The sequence below is a fragment of the Diabrotica undecimpunctata genome, chromosome 2 (assembly GCF_040954645.1).
Source record: "Diabrotica undecimpunctata isolate CICGRU chromosome 2, icDiaUnde3, whole genome shotgun sequence".
NCBI classification, from domain to species: Eukaryota; Metazoa; Arthropoda; class Insecta; order Coleoptera; family Chrysomelidae; genus Diabrotica; species Diabrotica undecimpunctata.
In genome coordinates, this window is record NC_092804.1 from 115,005,002 (window position 1) to 115,027,314 (window position 22,313).

Genomic DNA, 22,313 nt, shown 5'->3' on the forward strand with positions numbered 1-22,313 from the left:
GTGACCACCATCAAATATAACCTAAGAAAATTACAAAAACCAACAATAGGACCTGTGGTGCCCTTATCTCGACATAGTATTCACATGGTTTTCATTCAAACAAAAAGGACCCGACGCCTTGTTTCGCGCGTAAGCCACATCCCTCAACGCTAGAGCCAATAGCGTGAAGTTTGACGCTGAAAACGAGGATTACAATTGGACAGAATTCCTGGTCCTAATTGAGCTTGTTAAATATAAATTGACTAAAATAATAATGTCAGAAGTCAGTTTATCTGCTTAACTGAAGCTCGTAGCAATTGTTTGATTAAAAAATTATCGGTAAATTGAAATAGATTGTTCTGATTATTTCGATTAATTAAAAGTATGGAAGGTGCGCCGTTTGACGATCAAAGTTTTAATGACTTCAACAACCAACCTTTGCCATCTTTGGCATCGACTCTTCTAAACAAGAATCAGGAAAACCTTAATGTGCATTCTATACAGGTGATGCTCGGGATTCAGCAACAGCACGACATGTTTGGAAACATGGGATCACCGATGGAATACAAAGGCTCCCCTCAAAAACTGGACGCGTCTCCCATACACCATCAAGATTTGGGGATGTACTCACCCGGAATGGAAAATATTAACAACAATTCCAATGGTGTAAAGAGAAAAAACGAAGATGTAGTGCTACTTCAGTCGCATAATTTAAGTTCTACTGAAATTGGCAGTACGCAAAATACAAGTACGAAAAAGAATGACAAGAAGAAAAATGATAATGGAGTTAAAAAGAAAAAAACCAGGTAAGTCAGTTAGTTCTACTTTATATATGTTGAGAAATTATAAAAATTTAATGATTTTCTTTAAGTTTATTTAAATTTATATTTTATTTGAATTTGGGGAATATATTTTTCAATTAATTTTTATAGTTGATTTTTTTTTTGGTAATTTGCTTCTTTTGTTCATTTCCGTGTGAAAATGCATGGTTCAAGTTTACTTGAACTGGTTCTTTACTTTAATTAAATTCTATTTATTTGAGTCTATCATCTTACATAAGTAATCGTTTCACCTTTGTTTTGGTCTCATTTTTCTCTGTTGCTTAACGTATATTTTTTATGTTGTTCATTTGTTCGATTTGTGTTTTTATAATCTGTTGTATATTACCTTTATAATCTATTTTGTATTACATTAAATAATATATGGTACATATTAGGTAGTTTCTGATCTTAAGTATTTTCAAAGTGAACTAGAGGTTTGAAGGTAATATATTTTTCGATTAATTTTTTATTCATACCTTTAGTTTTTCGCGCGAAGTCTATTAATTTTGATTATACTACAAATATTCTTTTTCTTTGTTGCATGACATCTTTTTTAGTTTATCCATTTGTGTTTTTATCTAATTTATCTATTAATTTTCTTCACAAAACTTTCTTCATAACGTTTTTAAACTATATAAATACTGTTTCCATAAAAATGTCGATTTCTTGAAGGTCAGCTTTACTTATTCGCTCTTATTTTTATTACGTTTTTGTCCATTTTCTCATTTGATTGTTCCAAATACATATGTATAGGTATCTATGAATTATATAAATTCCGTTATATATACAAGTTATTCTAGTTAGTGTTTGATGTTAGTCATATATTTCTAAATTATTCGAATCATCTGTACCTCTTCTGTTGATTTTTTTGTTTTTAAATTTGTCTAAATGCTGATATAAGTAGATTATCTTTAATATCTTGTGCTAATGCATTATATTTTAAGTCACCTTGTATGATAGAAAAGTATTTATATAATACGCCAATTTTTTAACTAAATTGTTGACATATGTACATTTTTGTAGTTTTTATCTTTTAATAAGTAGAATTTAATACTGATAATTAATTATTTATTAACTACGGTACGTATTATAATATTTTATTTTAAAATCTCTTTTTGTTTTATTTGTATTGCAAAATATTTAGTTTTTTAATTCAAATCATATCTTATTGAATACCTATTATTTAGAATTGTTTAATAATATATAATTTTCGTTTTCTGCCTTTCTAGCATCCGCTAATTATATAGATTTGTATAGGGCAATATAGCAAATATCGAATTCTTCTATTTTGGACTAGATTAGACTACCTCTTTGTCTTATGCTTGTTTCCTGTTGTGTTCGTTTGTTAATTATCTTCTTTTTTTTATCATCGCCAATTTATTTTTGCTGATATTTTTCATTTTATATTTACAAGATCCACTTATACATTACTCTTATGAGTCATATTTGAGTTTGTTTTATTAGGAAAAATACCTTTGTTAAGATCTTCAATGCTGAATATTTCTGTGTAAACATTTCAGTTATTTTTGTTGTTACCTGTCTTATGTTACCTGTTACCTGTTTATGTTACCTATTATTACTTGTTTTATTTTCTCCCCGTTGTCATGTTTTATCAACAGCTACCTTAATAAACTCTTTACAATGTTCCAGTGGCGGACTAAACCCAAAGCGGGCCTTAGGCAACATTGTAATTCCGGGCCTATTTTTCAGTCATGATACATACTTTGCATTTGGTAACTTGGTTTCAAAGCATATAGTATGCAGTTCTATTTAATTATCAGATTCCAAAAAAAAAACGGAAAAAATAATATACATGTACAAAAATTAATAAAAATATTTTATTAAAACAAACAATAATACTTAAACAAATATACCTAGATTGATTAGTTATATTGCCGTTTTTCTCACTTTTAATTCTGCACACTCGTCAATTAGTTTGTCATAATTAATACAGTTATTTAATAACTCTTTCTATATAAAGTAATGATAACCTAGTTAATTTTTGTAGGCCTAATGTAATTTTATTTTTTTTTATTCTGACTATTACTGAGAATGATCTTTCACTGCTTGCATTGCTTACTGTAAGGGTAAAATAAATTATCAGAATTGTGTTTAAATTTGGGATAATTGCAATAATAGTTTTTTCCCTAATTAATGACTACATGGATACAGGCTAAATAATATTTTCTTTACTTATAAAAGTCTTAAATTGTAATATTTTATTTTTTAGTTCTGCTAGATTTAAATCTTGTTTATACAACAAAAATATTAACTTTAAAATGTTCACTAAATCGTATTTCATGTTCTGAAATTTCACCATGAAATAGTTTTCGTATTTTCTGTCGTTTTTTATCATTAGTATACGCAATATCTTTAACGTTTTCTGCTTCGTTTGAATGAATCTTACTCAATGAATCATATATTAAGGCTGCTGCATTTGTTTTTTTGTTGAAGAGTCTTGTTTAAAACATTTATTTTATCTAAAATCTTTTCCCATATAGTAAGTAACAGTACATACTCAAATGTATGGTTTTTCATGTTTGTTTGAGCAAATATGACTTAAACAATGTTTAATTTCTTCATAAATTACCTTTAAACATGTCACAGTATCGGAACGAGCAGACCACCTGGTAATACTCAAGTCTTTGAACCTACCTAATTTTTGTAATGCATTCCACCTATGTGTAGAACTTAAAAAAAGTACGTAAAATTCCTGACCGATATTGAAAAAGGTGCAAATTTTCATTTTTAATGTCAGTTGACAGAAAACATATTTTGTTTTATTCTGGATTGGAGTCCGTTATATTTGAATAACGGAATTAAACGTATTATCATAACGCTGTCCCCGCTTCATCATTACTTTGAGATGATTTCACTTTATATTTTTTCCTTTTTTGTTTTATCTTCACAATCAGAATTACTTGGTTATTCCTGCTGGTGTTTTTTCAAAATAGTTTCGTACACAAGTGATGTTCCTGGAGTTTGAGCAGTTGAAATCTGTGAAAATGATAACGATTTTTGTAATTGTTCTCCATTTCCAGTTCAAAAATTTGTCCAACGATCTTTTTATTTGTTTTGTCCCCTTTATCTCGATTTTCCTTTGGTTTTTTTTTCACTTCCATTGAAATGTTTAAACTCATTTTAAAGACTACTTACTAAAAAGAAAGAAGAAAATTATCACAAACCAAATCACAATACACTCGCGAGTATGGATGGATAAGTACGGGAACGCTCATCCAACCTTGTCGACTTTATCAATCAACGATTCGGTATAATTTGGACACGTTTTTCTGTTAAATAAAAACAAAAATTAATTATAAAAATAAAAAATTAAATACCTAATTTTCGGGTCCCAAAAATTACGAGCCCTAGGAACATGCCTAGGTTGCCTAGGACTTAGTCCGCCCCTGCACTGTTCCTATCATATTAAGTTATTAATTATGATAGGTCTTACAGCTATCTGTATATTTTTGATTAGGTCTAATGCTAATGTTTTTATTTTATCATATTGTATCGGTTAGGCATATTTCCACTTTTTCTTCTCTTATTATTCACTTCAACATTGTTAAAACCTTTTATATTTTTATACCTAAATGTTTTATTCATTCTTTGTTTGCTAGTTTTTTTTATTCCGGGCGGCGCGCGCGGCTGTCCAGCAGCCGTTTGTCTGTTATACATCTTCTATTGACTATCATACAAGACATCGAGACAAGGCAGATCTGTTAAATGCTAACCAAGGCTCTAATTACATTTTGAAGTATATTTTTGGCAACACTTTTCTCTCCGTGTGCCATGCATCACATTAACATAATGGAGTTACACTTCATTATGTTAAAAGCTTTTTTTATTGCCTGTTTTATTACATCGGTGTAAAAATCGTTGCAGATAGTTTTCATTGTCTGCTACTAGCACTGCATAGCATAAAATGTTAACCTCGTTTTCTCCCATTCTACACCCTTTTTTTCCGTAATTTTCTAAATATTTCATCCATGGTAATGTTAAACTCTCACTGGCGAAACCAATTATCAGCAGTTATTGTTTGAGTAAATCCCTAGTTTATTCTCACCCTTTTACAAGTTTGTGCAACAAACCACTTGCTTATTGTTAAACATTGTTTAAACATATTGTAACTAACGTTAAATAAAGTGAAACATACAAAAAATTCGATTGGTTTTGGTTTGCTGTATATATGTAGTTCCTATAGGCCGATAATTTGATACAGTATTTATCTATTACAAAGAAATCTTTGAATCGGACATAGTCAAACGTTCTCGCTAAGTCAGTGATATTTTATTTCGATCGGTTTTTTATACTTAGTTAATCTTACAATTATTTTTATGTATCTGAGGAATAAAATAGCGTCTATATAGGAGGTGATTAAAAAATCTTATTGTTGACGATAGTGATGCCACCGTTCCAGTCCTTAGTAGCTGTCCGCATTATCCATTCACTATAAGTATATGTTGAATTGAATTGGGCTTAGTATGCAGCCTTGTCTCACACCCTTGGTGACACTGAAACTTTTGGTTAGTTCCCCATTTATTCCAACTCTGGCGTAATTGTTATTGTATGGGCTTTTAATTAGCAGTATCAGATAGACGTCTAAAAGTGGTCGTACGTTTCAAATGTCTTCCCTATTACCACGTCCGGGGACGAAATCTGTTATTCCTCCGCAATTTCAGGAAGTAGAAAGGACTTTATCCTCTCTAGAATTATGTGTAAAAGTATCTATTAGTAAGTTTACATCTATGTAATTTGAGGCTATTTTCTTATAGTTTTTCTTAGGGGTAAGAATGGTAGAACTAGTCCGCCATTCGTTTGAGATTTTATGGTAAAAAATTATATTATGTTTCACTAAACTTTTTGTCTCTTAGCTCAGTAATTCATTTGGAATGCCGTCCTCTCCGAGTCTTTTTCTATTAACGACTGTTGGTTTTTGTTTTATGTAGGGCATTTCAATTTCAATTTTTTATTAACTACGGTTTTATTCTGCTACCTTATTTCTTCTATTTCTTTTGCTCTATATAAGCCATTTAAAATATTTAAATGGGAACCAATACATTCGAGACCTCGAGGGGCAAAGGTGCAGATGGGAAGACCGTGACAGCGATGATATGAAAGAAAGACCATTCTAAACTGAAGGGACAGTCCTACTGGATTACAAATCATGCGAAATTCGTTCGATAATAATAGTTTTATATAATCTACAGTTCCAGTACCAAGTATTTCGCAAGCTTCTTATTTTACGTTTTCTGTAATTTTTTGCAAACAGAAGAAATGATATCTAGACCGATATTATGTTCTTTGTTAATAATTTCGTTTCTATAATCCTCTTATTATTTACTTATTCAGTTTTTTTATTGTTGGATTTCAAAACTTCTACGTTCATTTTTCTACTTTAACTGCTGGTTTGGGTTCTATGTCGACTTAAATTTATTGGCGACTGCAAATATTATGAAGGACACAATATTTGCAGCGCAGGAAAATATTTGTAATTAAAAATTATAATGTCAAAATAAGTGTTATTAATATACATTGTACTCACTGCGCACGTATTAACTGTAAGTTCTCTCTTAATATTATGTTTGCGTTGAACTGTTGCTTAATTCCTGGCCCATCTTATTGCTTATGCAGGCATTAAAACGTATTAAGACGACGATAGTTTGTTAATTTGTGTTTGTATTAGTTGCAATATTTTTCTATTTTAATACACATTTTTTATTTCCTCTTCTGACTCTCAAATCTTTATTTTTTCTTGTTTTCCTGTTTGTTTCTATTATTTCTGTTTTGTCAGCCCTTCTGACTTAAATAATATCTCAAATAATCTTTTTTATATTTTAATAAATACTCAAAAATCTAAGATTTTTTATAGAGTCCCGTTTTGTACTATTATTTATGCTATACGTTGCTCACTATTAATAAAATGCTTAAAGCCTTCTTAGCTAACAATTACGATATAATATAAAAAGTTTTTTTTGTGCGGTAGTTCTTAGCTCAATAAAAAAATTAAAAATTCTTTAAATGGATAGAGAATGCCTGTGCGACGATCAGACCAATAATAAAATTTAATTTGTAAATATATTAAATAATAATAACACGATGAAAGAAACAATGATAATCGAAAAGTCAAAAATTCAATATTAAAAAAATCATATGCAGAGATATACAATTAGAAGTGCGAATTCCTGAAATATATCGTAATTAAAGAAATTCAAATTAACAAGTTTATATTATACCTTAGATTAAAACTACCCTGTGTTATATATATATATATATATATATATATATATATATATATATATATATATATATATATATATATATATCAATGTAAAATGGAAAAATCATAACGCTATAACAATCCCTATCTTCACATATACGAATAAAAACTTAAAAGGAATACACTTTAAAAACAGTGTTTATACTTGAAGAAGGGTACATGAAAGATGATGAAGAGAAATAACAAAATAGAACATACAAACGAAACAAGATCTCAAAAAACTTAATTTGGTGTAGACAAACAGAAAAGTTATCAAGTTGACAAAAAAATTCTAGAGCTGAAGGAGAAAGCGGAATGTGAAGCTAAAAAAAGTAGAAAGATCAAGATCAAATAAGTAAATAAGCAAAAAAAAAGAGGAAAACATGAAAAAAAAAAAATAAATAAATGACAAGAGACAGGAAAGTGCTGGATCGAATAGAGCACAAAAATCTGGCGATTGGAAAAGCATTAAGGATTAAGAATAACAAGGACATAATTTTAAATAAATTTTTACAGTCCTTATACAATTTTTTAATTTTAACACTAATTACCATTAAAACGCTGATAAAAGTGATTCGACTTTCTGTTATTTGCCTAAAAAGGACGCGTGCTAAATTATTAAGGGTTTTTATAAAAAGGGGAATAGTTGAGGAATTTCTTAATATATGCAGGCACTTTAGTCACGCTTATCGTACAACTGACGCCCTGAACTTCACAACTGGTGGTATAAATGAATTGGAGCATTTGGTGAAAATCAATTGACCATGTAAATATTTCGCATTAATTACATTACAGTTCAAAACTAATTTATTAGGCATAATTTTTACAATTCACGATTAGGGATGGAATTGTATTACCATGTTCTGTTGATTTCTTGATACTAATTGAAACGGCTTTACTGTTTTATTAGATTATGAATGTCCATCTTAAACTATTCCTAAAAATTTATTTAGGATTTCCTATTAAAAAATGATTAAGAATTTTTTTGGGATATTAATCTAGCTAGAGCTGAGAAAGTAAGTGGGAAATACTCTTTTTTTTCTAATTTTTTTGTTAAGCCTTAATTTATCTGAATATACATAGACAGAAAAAGTTAGCAACTAATTTGAAATATTGCTGCTCCGCATAAGATGAACTACTTTGAAATAAGCTCTTTATTTAGAATCAGGATAAATTAAAAAATAACAGAATTACGTCATGACTAATGGCGTAAACATGTATTAAAAATAACAGAATAACATCATATTAGAACCAAAGATCTAAAAAAAGATGGTGCAGTAGACGGTACAGTAGACTAGCGCGAAGCTTCATGCTATATTTTCTTTATTTTTAAAATTCAACTAATATTTTTAAAACTAACTAAAGTGCATTTATTATTTATTTATTAGCTATATTTTACACAAATTATATTATGATAATTATGTGTGCTCCTAATGCCACCTGCTAACGTGTTAACAAAGCATACGATGTTTATTTTTGACAGAGCTGTCAAATTCAGACGAAACATTAAACTAATAATAAAATACAAATAAATATCTTTTGATAGTAAACTTAATTAGCATATAAACTAAATACGATGTTTAAGTGTCATAAAAATTTAAACAGATGATTCAATATTGTTATTGATTGGATGATATTTAGGATTTTTAAATTTTGCCAATCGTTACCAATCGAATATTTTATTGACAGTTAATCTTTTAACTTTTTACTTCAATTTTTATTTTAAACCTTCTTCTTCTTCTTCTTTTTATATAGATATGACTCTGTCTATTTTCCAATGTGCCTCCACTAAGTTGTCGTTCCATCGTTTTCGTGGTCTTCCTACTGATCGTCTTCCTATTGGGGAATCGTCTCTTGCCGTCTTCACTACTCTATTTGTTGTCATTCGGCTTATATGATCGTTTCATTGTACTCTTCTATTTCTCAACCAGTTCTTAATGTTCTCCATCTCCACCTTGCATCTACGTTGTATATTTGTACTTTTAGCTTTGTCACATAATGTCTTACCATCAATTTTTCTAATTGTTTTTATCTCTGCTGTTTCTAACATCCTTTTTGTCCTCTCTGTGTCAGGTCTTGTTTCTGCCTAGTATGTTATTATTGATCTGATGACTTTTTTGTAATTTCTGCCTTTCATTTCTTTCCCGATATTTTTATTTCTCCATATTGTTTCATTCAGGCAGCCTGTAGATCTGTTTGTCTATTCATTAGATATTTAAACTCCTATCACTTGTTCTATTATCTGACCTTCCAGCTCCAATTTACATCTTAGTAAATTTGCTGTTATAACCATGCATTTTGTCTTTTTTGGGGAAATTAACATGTTAAATTTTCTAGCGGTTATATTAAATTGGTGCAGCATATGTTATAAATCATCTTCACTTTGAGAGAGTAGTATTGCGTCGTCTGCGTAGCAGATTATTTTAAGTTATTTTTCTCCCATTTGGTATCCTTTTTTAGTTCTTACTTTTTTTATTATTTCATCCATAATCAGGTTAAATAATAGAGGATTAGGGGAATCTACCTGTCTTATCCCATTGCCAGCTTTAATAGGGTCGGTTAGTTCTTTTTCTACTTTTACTTTTATTGTGTTCTTTTGGTAGACATTTTCGATCGTTTCGATTATTCCTAGAGGTATCTCTCTTGCGTACAGTAAGTGGATAATATAGATATGTCGGTTTGTTGTATTCTAGTGATTTCTCTTGCACTTTCCTCATTATAAATATAGCGTCGGTGCATGATCTTCCCGACCTAAAACCTTGTTGTTCTTCTGCTAGTGTTATAATTTCATTCAGTTTATTTGTTATCACTTTGGTTGTTAATTTTAGTGTTGTGTTTAATAAATTAATTCCTCTGTAATTTTCCGGATCTGATTTGTCTCCCTGTTTGAAGAGAGGTATTAGAATGCTTGATCTCCATTCTTGAGGAATTCTGTTTTGTTCTATTATTTTTTGGATTAGTTTTAATCGTTGTTTGGTCAGATCTGGTCCTCCGTACTTTAGGAGTTCGTTCGGTATTCTGTCCTCTCCTGGTAATTTTCTATTTTATAATTTCCTTAATGTTTTCTTTATCTCTTCCTCCTCAATAATTATTTCTTCGTTTGTCGTCACCTCTGGTGTTGGTGGTCCATTATCGTCACCTTTAGCAAATAGGGATCGAAAGTAGTCTACCCATGTTTCCTTCTAAATGTGTTTCGTTTTATTAGTTCGTTCATCTCTTTTCTTTGTCCTCTGATCATTCTCCATATTTCTTTTTGTGTTCCGTAGAAGTCGTGTTCCATCAGTTTTGAGAAGCTCGGCCAGTGTTCCCTTTTTATTTATCTAACTAAAGTATTCGTTTCATTTCTGATTGGTTTATAGTGGTTGTATGCCTGTTGTGTTTGTTGTGTTCTGTATTGTAGAAAGGCTTTCTTCTTTTCTTCACATTTTGTCTTCACTTCCTCTCTAAACCATGGCGTTTTCTTTTTTGATATGTTAGTGTTCGTTACTTTTCTCTCTCCAAGTGATTCTATTACTGAGTGAATTATGTTATTTTTGAGTTTTTCCCAGCTTTCCTTGATGTTATCGTTTTCTAATATTTTATTCCCAGCGATCTTCTCTGATATTCTTTTCCTGTATAAGTATTCCGTGGATTCCGTAGTTAGTCCTTCGACTTTGATTTTTGTGTTGGCGCCGCTTTCTTGGATGGGAAGTATTTCAGGATGATTCTTATCTTACATAATACTAGGATATGGTCGCTACCTACATGTGCTGAGTTGAGGCATCTTACGTCGATTATTTTCGATGGATGTATATCTCTGTTGGTTATAACATAATCTATCATAGATCTTTGTCCACAGGTGTTATTAAATGTATATTTGTGTTGGTCTTTGTGGTCAAAAAATGTGTTGTTTATTCTTAGTTCGTCTTAGTTCGTTATTCGTGCAGAAGTTTATCATCAGTTCTCTATTTTCGTTTTTACATCCTTGTTATGTTTTTGCTTAATTCCGGGTATTACTTGATTACCTATTCGAGCGTTAAAATCCCCCAATATTATCATCTTCCCTCTGACTTGATCCACTACTTGTTGTAGTTGGTCATAAAACGCTTCCGTTATTGTTTGAGGCTTGTTATTTTCTGCGCCGTATACTCCGATGATGTTCAGGTCTTTCTTCTCCATTATTATCTTTGCTGTTACTATTCTTTCTGATATGTATTGACACTCTTTGATGTGCTTTTGGTACCTTTGGTGTATTAGTAAGGCTACACCTCCTTTGGCCGTGTTTTCTTTTGCTACTCCACTGTAGATTAGTATGTATTCACCTAATTTTGATTGTCGTTTTCCTTTCTTTTTTGTTTTCTGTAGAGCACAAATGTCTATTTCTTTCTCTTTCAGCACTTGAGTTATTTCTTGGTCCCTTGACTTGAGCGATCTGATATTCCAAGTAGTAGTTCTCATCTGGGCTTTGGATGTTTTTCGCAGTTTCTGTTGTTTCTTTGAGCAGTATTTGTTTTTACGATTGCTAGGTTGCTAACTTTGCCAATCACCCTCCACATTTTATCCGGGTTTGGGACCGGCTGTGGTATCCGCAGAGCTACTCAATCCACCCCCGCAATCACCCCAGGCAGTGTTTAATTTAAACCTGCTTAGAATAAATATATGACGACTAGGAACAAATTGCTCGTAAGTAGTGAATCGATGTGAAGAACCGCTATTTCGTGATGCTACCCGCGACGCCTTCTCGTGTCGCTAATTCAGTGATGCTTGCCTCAGCATTTTACTATATATAAAAAAGTAATACAACTCCACTATAGAAGCTTTACTTCAATAAGGATGGTACTGAAATAAGAATTACTGAACGACATAGACCAAAAATATTTAATCTGGTATTGCACGTAAAAGGAGCTGATCAAATGGATGATCAGATGGATAGTAAAAAGGGAATCCTAATGAGTAGAAGAAGACGCAGATTACAAATATCATGCAAAGACGATGTGAATAAGACCCTTTGAAATATTGGACCTCAGAGAATGTGAATGGAGGCGTTGGTTGAAATAAGTAAAGCAGCGACATCTGTATTTGGTTGGCAAGAATTTTGAACGAAAAGTCAGAAATAACAAAAAAAATTTGGATGATTATTAGCACAAGAGCAAAAATTTAAAAGGTTATGTTTCTGGCAACCTTTTTCAAACTTTTGTCACAATCTGAAAGAGTATTTTGCATAATTTCAAAATGCTTTCATCATTACACTCCTGAAATCAATGAGCACTCTTTATAATCATTGAAGTACAAAGATCCTTTGGAATTAATGCAATTTTATTGATTGACGATTATTTGATTAAAAAATTGTATAAACCGCCTCCAACTAAAACACAAAACCTTATAACACAATACAATTAAAAATGTAATTTAAAAAGAAAATGTAATTATTATTACAATCGATTGTAAACTAATCTCATATAAAAATATCTATAATATAATTACCCAGTTCTAAAGACCACAAAGATGCAAAATCGGTGAAAAACAATCAGATTATTTTTTTTTCTGTTTTTGATGAATTTATTTTATAACTAATTGTGGGAAGTACCAACAAATTTATATTTATATAGTACATTCGTTTACCAAATTCCCATCTTTAAACATGAGCACGTGTTGATATTCGCCGTCTCATTCGTCAAGAGGCTATTAAATATAATTTATTACCTTAAGCCAGACAGATTCTCATGTTACAGATCCAAACTTGCCAGCATTTTAAATTCAAATTGTATCGTGTTGATTTTTAAGTTAATATATTGTGATATATTTATGTTATAGTTATTGTTAAATTATTTACTGGTCGTGTTATTTTTTAGAGTTTAATTGTGATATAATGATTAAATTTCAAGAAATTCTGACACTAACAGTTTCAAAAGTAAATATTTTTAAAAATCATATGATACACATCAGTACGACCCTATTTGGCTTTCACGTGCTTCTATTGACAATTGGGAATTTGTAAAATGAATTAAAAGAAAAATTTTCGGGAGAAATCATCTCCGTTTGGTCATCATACACAATGAAATGAACACTTTTTGCCAATTCTGAACGAATTAAATCATTTCTACAACAATAAAATAAAGATAAATTTTCTTTTATATTACGGTTTTATAACAGGTTGGATGATATGACTACAAGTGCACTGTTTTTGATTATACAGGAAATAAGTTTATGCGACTATTAATACCTAGTACCGTGAAAATAGAATAATTAGTACAATTCCGTGTATATTAGAATTTCCGACAATATATTTCATCAAAATGAAGTAAATATGAAATATAAATTTTTATACGGACTTTTATAATTTGAATATTAAACATAAGCAGATGGTACTTTCAAAATCAATCATTTCTCTCAAACTGTAATAATTCGCTTGGTTTCTCCTGTGAAAAAGGTGGTAAATAAATCTACCATTACAGGCCAATAAAAACGATCCATAAATAGCAATGTGTTTGAATTTTCAAACCCCATTGCTCGAATATGTTCCAAAGAAAAGAAAGTCAGTTAGTCAGTAGTAGTCAAAAAAATGGCACAGTAGGTGGTACAGTAGATTTGCGCGAAGCTTTATACTATGTTTTCTCTATTTTTTAAATTTAAATAATTATTTAAAATGAGAAATCACCATTTCCTCTGTCCGTTATTTTAACCAATTAGTGTTGTTTAACACTAGCTATTATTTTAGCTATTAGCTACTACTTTCACCAAATTATGGTTAAGAGAACACATTAGGCACGGTCGATGTGAACATCGCTCTTGGAAAAATTGCATTTAAAGTGGTTTAATTAAACATATAATTAGAGAAAACATTAGATTCTGGACAAAAATAGTGACTAAAGTATCTTGTGATAAAAGTAAATCAAAAACCATAAATAGTTGTGCATATAGTTAATAAAAACTGGTGTCAGTTTGTTTACGGTAATGGGCTACGAGTTTGGTACTTATACAAAAACTGGAAACAAGGCTGAGTATAAAAATAGTTAAGACAACAAACCTAAGGTAAATATTTATAATAACAATTAATTTAAATTTAAATAATAGGGATAATAGGGAAAATAATTTAAATTAAGAGAAAAGTTTAAAATTCTTAAATTATTGTTTAAAGTTAAAGTAAAAGTTTTAGTATTATCAACCTTAACATATTAACTTTTTATATTTTAACTTTTTGTGCCAAACAGTAATTACGGTTCGCTATAACAAAGATGTCCACACACTAAAATCGACGGCAAAGTGGCGTTGGTGAATAAATATCGTTTTAATTTTCGGCTGTAAGAAAACTCGGAAAACGGGACTTACAACGAAAAGTAACTCGGTAGAAGTGACCCACATATAAACACCGATAAGGGTCGGAGATTCGACGGGTTGACTGGTCGACGACTCTTTTCGCGGTGTAGGACAGGGAAGGAGATAAACAGCGAAATAACAAGAAAAGGCCAAAGAAAATATTGTAAGAATGGACAGCGACGAATACTCTACAGATGAAGGAAGAAAAAGAAAAGGAGAAAATATAGATTTTTTTGTAAACAGCAAAAAAACACCAAGAACTCCTACAAAACGCCAAACAACTGAATCTGAGAAATTAGACCAGTTATTAATAATGTTGAAAGAAATGAACACAACTCAAAAAGATATGAAGCAAGAACAGAAAGAAATAAAAACTGAAATAAGAGAAATTAAAGACCAACAAAACAAAACAAACGAAGCTCTACTAAAACTGACAGTAGAAAACGAACAATTAAAAAAAGAAAATCAGGATATAAGAAAAGAGAATTCAGAAATAAGGAGAGAGTTACAAGAAATGAAAAAAGCAGTCGAAATAATCGAAAAAAATAGAAGAAAAAACAACATTGTAATAAATGGTCTAAAAATGGATACAAATGAACCAAGCAGCCTAAAAGAAAGAATAAACGGACTTTTTAATAAACATCTTCAAATTGATATTACACCTACAACAGTAAAAAAAATAGGCGAGAATACATGCGTAATAAAACTAAGAAATGAAGAGGAAAAACACGAGATTATGGCAAAAAAATATAAACTAAAAAACGTCGTAGGAGAGAAAGTATTCATCAATGATGACTTGACCAGAGAAGAGAAAGAAAAGCAGAAACACCTAAGAAATTTTGCAAAAAACGAAAAAGAAAAAGGCAAAGACGTCAAAATTGGTTACAACAAGGTGTTAGTAAACCAAGAAGAATGGAGATGGAACAAAATAAAAAAGGAACTTGAAAAACATCCAAAAAACTAGAAAACTACACCCACACGAGGAACATTGATAACGACCAAAGCAACGGAAAGGATCTGACAATGACGACCAGGGCGACGAATAGGAATAACGATAGGAAAAAGCACGATGCAAAGGTAAACAAGGATGAGAATATAAAGAAGATGAAAGATATACCGCAGAAAAAAGGAGAGATAAAAATGGGAACATGGAACGTAAGAAGCATCAATGGAAAAGAGGTAGAACTTGTAGAAGAAATGATCAGACAAAAAATAGAAATATTAGGAATAACGGAAACGAAAATGAAAGGAAGAGGTTTTAAGAAGATACACAAAGGATATTGGTTATTTTGGGTAGGAGCTGATGCAAAGGAGAGAGCAAAAGAAGGCGTAGGGATAATAATTGCACCGAATAGTCTACAATACGTTATAGAAGAAACATATGTTAACCAGAGAATATTATCGCTGAAAATGAAACTGATAGACGAGGAAATATGGACAATAATAACAGCCTACGGAGTAAATGAAGATGCAAAAAAGGAAGAGAAGGATAAATTTTTCGAGGAGCTCCAAATGCAAATTGACAATGGGGAAGAAAATATAATTGTAATGGGAGATCTAAACGGTAGAGTCGGAAATAATAACAATGGAATTGAGGAATGCATGGGAAAAGAAGGAGAAGAAATACTAAACAAAAATGGCGAAAGAATAATAGAAATATGTATGGAGAATAAACTTGTTATAACAAATACAAAATTTAAACATAAAAAAGTACACAAATACACGAGAGTACAAGAAAGTAGAAATGAAAAATCAATCATAGATTACTTTTTGGTAAGTAGCAACAAATGGAAAAGAGTACAAGACACGAAAGTCAAAAGAGGCTCAGAGATTGGCAGTGATCATCATCTAGTAATAATGAGAATGAGAACAGCAAAAGAAAATGAAGAAAAGAGGAGAAAGGTAGTAAATGAAAAAGTAAAAAGCTACAAATTAAAAGAAGAAAGATATAAGCAGATATTCCAAGAAAAATTAGACAATATTTTGAAAGGTAGGGCAAAAACTGCTAGTATAGAGGAAAAGTGGGAAAATCTCAAGACCAGCTTAATCATAGCTGCTGAGGAAACTTGCGGGAAGACAAAAATAGCAAATAATAGCATGAGGAGAACTGAATGGTGGACGGACGAAATACGAAGGAAAGTAAAGAACAAAAAAGAAAAATGGAAGAGATATCTAAGTACAAAGCGCCCTGAAGATTATGAGGCATATAAAGAAAAAAGAAAAGAGGTTAAAATAGCTGTAAAAGCAGAAAAAGAAAGGTCATGGGAAAAGTTTGGACTAAAAATGACAAATAATTATAGAGAAAACCAAAAACTCTTCTATGGCGCATTAAAACAGCTCAGACAAAAGAAAGAACACATGATGCCGAATATAAAAGACAAGAATGGAAAGGTAATAACAGAAGAAAACCAAACAATGGAAAGATGGAGAGAACATTTCAAAGAGCTAACTCATACAGACGTAGACAACATAGTGGAGATACAAGAAATTAATGAAGAACAAAAAGTAGAACCCATAACAACAGAGGAACTAGAAAAGGCAATTGAAAGAGTTAAATTAGGCAAAGCACCAGGCAAGGATGATATCACCCCGGAAATGATAAAATTCATGGGAATAGAGGGAGTGGACAGCATGAAAGAACTAATGAATGATATCATAAAAAGAGCAGAAATACCACAGGACTGGAAGAAAGACATTATACTACCAATACACAAAAAGGGCGACAAGAGAAACTGTAATAATTACCGAGGTATTACTATATCAAGTATTCCTGGGAAGGTATTCGCAAGAATAATAGAAACAAGAATAAAAACCCAAATAGAACCAACTATGGAAGATACACAATGTGGATTCAGGAAGGACAGAAGCACGCAAGACCACATATTCACAATAAGACAAATAAGTGAGAAAGTAATCAATAAAAATAGAGAAATACATATATGCTTTATTGATCTGGAAAAGGCGTTTGACAGAATACAAAGAAAGGACGTATGGAGGACATTAAAGGAAAGAGGAGTTGACAGGATAACAATTGATGTAATAAAGGATATGTACAATAATAATACAAATACGGTAAGAACCAACAACGAGGAATCCGAAGAATTTACTACAAGTCAAGGCCTCAAACAGGGATGCGTGTTGAGCCCACTGCTGTTCTCAGTGGTACTGGATACAGCAATAAAGAAAGCCAAGAGAAGAATGAGAAAACTAATATTAGGATACTGGCAAATGAAACAGACTCAACTATCAGAGCTTCTATTCGCAGACGACATGGTTTTGATAGCAGAAAACAGAGAAGACCTTCAGAACAACCTTGAAATCCTAGAAGAAGAACTGTCAAACATAAATATGAAAATAAATACAGAGAAAACAAAAACAATGATAATTTCAAATAAGAGAAAGACACACGCAATACAATTAAACGGAAAACAACTAGAACAAGTGGAACATTTTAAATACCTAGGAGCAATAATTGAATCAAACGGTAAACAAGACATGGAAATAAATGAGAGAATGGGACGAACAGGAAGCTTATTTAACACTATGAAAACAACATTTTTGGGAAAAAAAGAAATACCGGAGAAGGTAAAAACGGCAGTCGTTAAATCAGTAGTTAGACCTACAATCATGTATAATAGCGAGTCATGGACATTGACTGGGAGACAAAAATCTCGAGTCAATGCTATGGAAATGAGGTTCCTGAGGAAAATAGCAAACAGAAAGAGGACAGACAAAATACGAAACGAAACAATCAGACAAAACCTAAAACTAGAACCAATAAACGAAAAAATAGTAGAGGGGCAACTAAGATGGTTCGGACACGTGTGTAGAATGTCGAATGAAAGATTAACAAAACGAGTGTTTGAAACGAGAATGCAAGGGAAAAACAAACGAGGAAGACCAAGAGTTAGGTGGGTAGACGAAATCAGAAAAGAAGTTGAGAAGAAAGGATTGACATGGGAAAGTGCACGAAATCTAACACAAGACCGGATAGCATGGAGACAACAGTGCAAATCTTAACCCCACCAGCCTTACACCTAACGGTAGAAAGGCTTAGGACTAAGTAAGTAAGTAAGTTATTTAAAATTCACAAGGAAAATAAAATTCCTGTAATTGGCTGTATACCATGAATTAAAAAAAAAATTTAGCCACAATTAAAGGTTAAAGTAAGTTTATTAACGTTTCAATTTCCACTTCGGAAATCATTCTCAAAATACAAACATTAGTAAATTGTATTTTGAGAGCGATTTCCGAAGTGGAAATTGAAACGTCAATAAACTTACTTTAACCTTTAATTGTGGCTTATTTCCAATTAAATAGTAATTACTTCATAATGCCACAAGAAAATAGCTTCAGAACAATTACAAAAAATTTTATTTAAAAAAATCCTTTATAAAAGAACATATAGTCTAAAAAGACCCTTTCGGGCTATATCACAAAAGTTCTCGGACTATTAAGTTGATCATCAGTGCAGATGCCAGGTATACATGAGCAAAGCCAAAATGTGGCTATGTAGCATATGTGGCTAAAACCCTTTAAATAATATTAAATGTGTTAATGATTACATATTTGTTGATAAGTTCAAATAATGTTAAAGTTTCAAATAGAATTACTGCATGGCAACGCAGCACTCCCAGACTTGCTGACCCTTAGACAACTCCTCTCTATAAGTCCTAGCAACTTGCTACTCTAGGAATAATCAAAACAATCGAAAATATCTATCAAAACAACACGATAAAAGTATAAGTAGAAGAACTAACTGACCCTATTAAAGCTGGCAATGGGATAAGACAGGGAGATTCCCTGAGTCCTCTATTATTCGACCTGATTATGGATGAAATAATAAAGAAGTAAGAATTAAAAAAGGGTACCAAATGGGAAAAAATACCTTAAAATAATCTGCTATTCACACGACGCAATACTACTCTCTCAAAGTGAAGATGATTTATAAGGTATGCTTCACCAACTTAATATAACCGCCAGAAAATGTAACATGAATGAAACAGAAGTGGAGAATTAAGTAAATAAAGAGAAAAAAAATAGAGCCAACAGAACCGCACGTTGCCTGAATAAAACAATATGGAGAAAGAAAAATATCCGGTATGAAATGAATGGCAAAATTTACAAAACAGTTATCAGACCAATAATAATATACGCGACAGAAACACGACCTGACTCAGAGAGAACAAAACGGATGTCAGAAACAGCCCATATAAAAATATTTTAAAAATATTGATGATAAAACACTATGGAACAGAGCTAGAAGTAGAGATATACGACGTAGATGCAAGGTGGAGAACATCAAACACTGGATAAGAAGTAGAAGAGTAGAATATAACGATTATAAATTAAATGACGACAAATACAGTAGTAAAGACGGCAAGAGACGGTTCCCCAATAGGAAGATGATCAGTAGGAAGATCACGATAACGATGGAACAACTTTTACTGGAGGCACATTGAAAAATAGACAGTCATGTCTACATAAAACGAGAAGAGAACAAAAGAAAAAAGAAGAAGACCTACTTCGTCAGATACTCGGGCTGATAAAAAATTAAACACAAAAAGGCCAAAGAATGTCTCCGGCTTATTTTCCACTTCTTTTGAGCTCCAACACCATATATTTAGCTATTCAATTCATCAAAGTGATAGCTTGTTCAAAGATGTAAACCTATCAAAGTAGTTATACGCTAACCACTTAAAGTAATAAATAAGCATAAGATATTCGCTGGCCTTTCCATGTTTGATTTTGTTTCCACCCGAGTGTCTGACAAAGCAGATATGCCGAAATGACGTCATAATACTTCATTGATACCGATTCAAACACACGGGAGGATTGACGAATTGTGCTCTTACGCCATATATATATATATATATATATATATATATATATATATATATATATATATATATATATATATACACTTCATCTAATTTACACACCGTTGCACGTCATCCGCGTCATAGCCCGTGAGGTCACATGATACCAACACGCAATATTTAGGCGGTAGGTGTGTTCTTTTTTAGAATCACTTTGCCGAGTACACTGGCAATACAGCCACTAGACATATTTTATTATATAAACGTAGAAATAATATTTAAAGATTTGTAATAATGTTAACTTAAAGAAATACGCAATAATATGTTCATTTAATTTGTATAAATGCATTATAAAGCGTTTTTATGAAAAACATTTGTTCGGAATACACTGTAACTGTAATCGAACGAAGGTGATATTTTGACATAAATTATTGGGGCTGATACAAAGTCATAGCTGCCAAAGCAGGTGGCGCCTCTGTACGCTAACTACTGCAGTGGTGAAGTTTTAGGAGACATTCATTGGACTTTTTGAGATTAAATTTGTATCAGCTTAAGTGTCTGATGGGGCTGAGATAGGCCGAAATGATTCATAACACTTTATTGATACCGATTCGAGCACGGGAAGTTTAACGAATTTGTCCTCCTATTCCATATATTTGGCCATTTAATTCAACAAAGCGATAGCAACTTTTGCTAGAAGATTTATTCTTTTACATATATATATATATATATATATATATATATATATATATATATATTAAATATATGTATATATATTAAATTACAATTGTGATTTACTCCCATTAAAGGAAATAGTTAATATAAAGGTGCCACAACAAAATAGTTTCCAAGCCATTTTAATATTTATATTTATTGCAATTTGTCATTTCTAAAAATATTTAATTTATATTTTCCAAATTGATTTTTTTTCTTTTTTTTTTAGAACTACCTTCACTGCTTTTCAATTAGAAGAATTGGAAAGGGCTTTTGAGCGTGCCCCATATCCAGACGTCTTCGCGAGAGAAGAACTAGCATTAAAATTAAATTTGAGTGAATCTAGGGTCCAAGTTTGGTTTCAGAATAGACGAGCAAAATGGAGAAAGCGTGAACCACCACGAAAAACCGGATATATTAGCTCAGCATCACCAAGTCCAAATATTGCTACAAACTTCAATAACACCATTCCTTTCACACAAGCCAATACGCTGAGTACTTCAGCACCAGTAGATTCTTGGAGTTACCAGTCATATGAATTAGGTCCTCATTTAAACTTACTTAATAGTGGCTCGGGAACGTATTCGAGCTTCGGCTCACCAGCCTCCTATTCAAGTTTTGGCTCAGCTCAAAATAGTTATTCTTATATGTTAAATTCACACGAAAGTCAACTATTTAGTGCTCCTATGCGTAGCCATGAATATTCAGCAGCCCCAGCAAACCCAAGTCCACCTTTAGGTCGCGAATATTCCATGCTGCAGACCCATTCACCAAGTGCCGATGAAAACTCGATAGGTGTTAAAATAGAATATGTAGACCACAATGCTGCGCTTAGCCAATCACCTGACTGGTATGAAAATGGATCTCCCAAACATGAACAAACTTATCATGATGACGGGAGAATTAAAGAATTAAAACCCGAAGCAGGAAACGGAAATCAAACATACGTTACCTTGCCCCCTTTTCGGAATTAGCAAAAATTGTAAATAGACACTATTTTTAAATAATTTCAGATTTTACATTATTGTATATATTTTCTTGGCGAGAGCAATGTAGTCAAAATATTAATTAGTATTATGAGCAATTTAAAATACCTCTTGATCTAAACAATTATGTTTTTATTGTAAAAAGTACTAGCAAATGTTTTTATTTCGGTTAACAGTTTTGAATATTATATTTTAAATTAAAATAAATTTAATCAAGCAATTTATAATAAAAAGTAAAAATTATAAGGCGACGGTGATATATAAAATGTAGATTTTGTCATCTTCGTGATTAAGAAAAAAGTTTTATGTTATAATATTACAAGAGGATGATAAATATGATAAGTTACTTTTAACTTCGCTTCGTCGCTTTCACCAAACGATCTAGTTCATTGTAGTACCTATTCGTATTTTTTCTGGTATCTGCATATATTCTTTGTCG

General features: G+C 31.5%; 1 protein-coding gene across 1 annotated transcript; it reads left to right on the forward strand.

Annotated features, from left to right (window-relative positions):
* The first annotated feature begins 280 nt into the window (after positions 1-280).
* repo (homeobox domain-containing protein reversed polarity) lies at positions 281-22,066 on the forward strand. The gene is made up of 2 exons (XM_072523314.1): positions 281-785; positions 21,118-22,066. Exons 1-2 carry the CDS (start codon positions 364-366, stop codon positions 21,860-21,862), a joined length of 1,167 nt encoding a protein of 388 aa, XP_072379415.1. The 5' UTR covers positions 281-363; the 3' UTR covers positions 21,863-22,066.
* Positions 22,067-22,313: the final 247 nt, after the last annotated feature.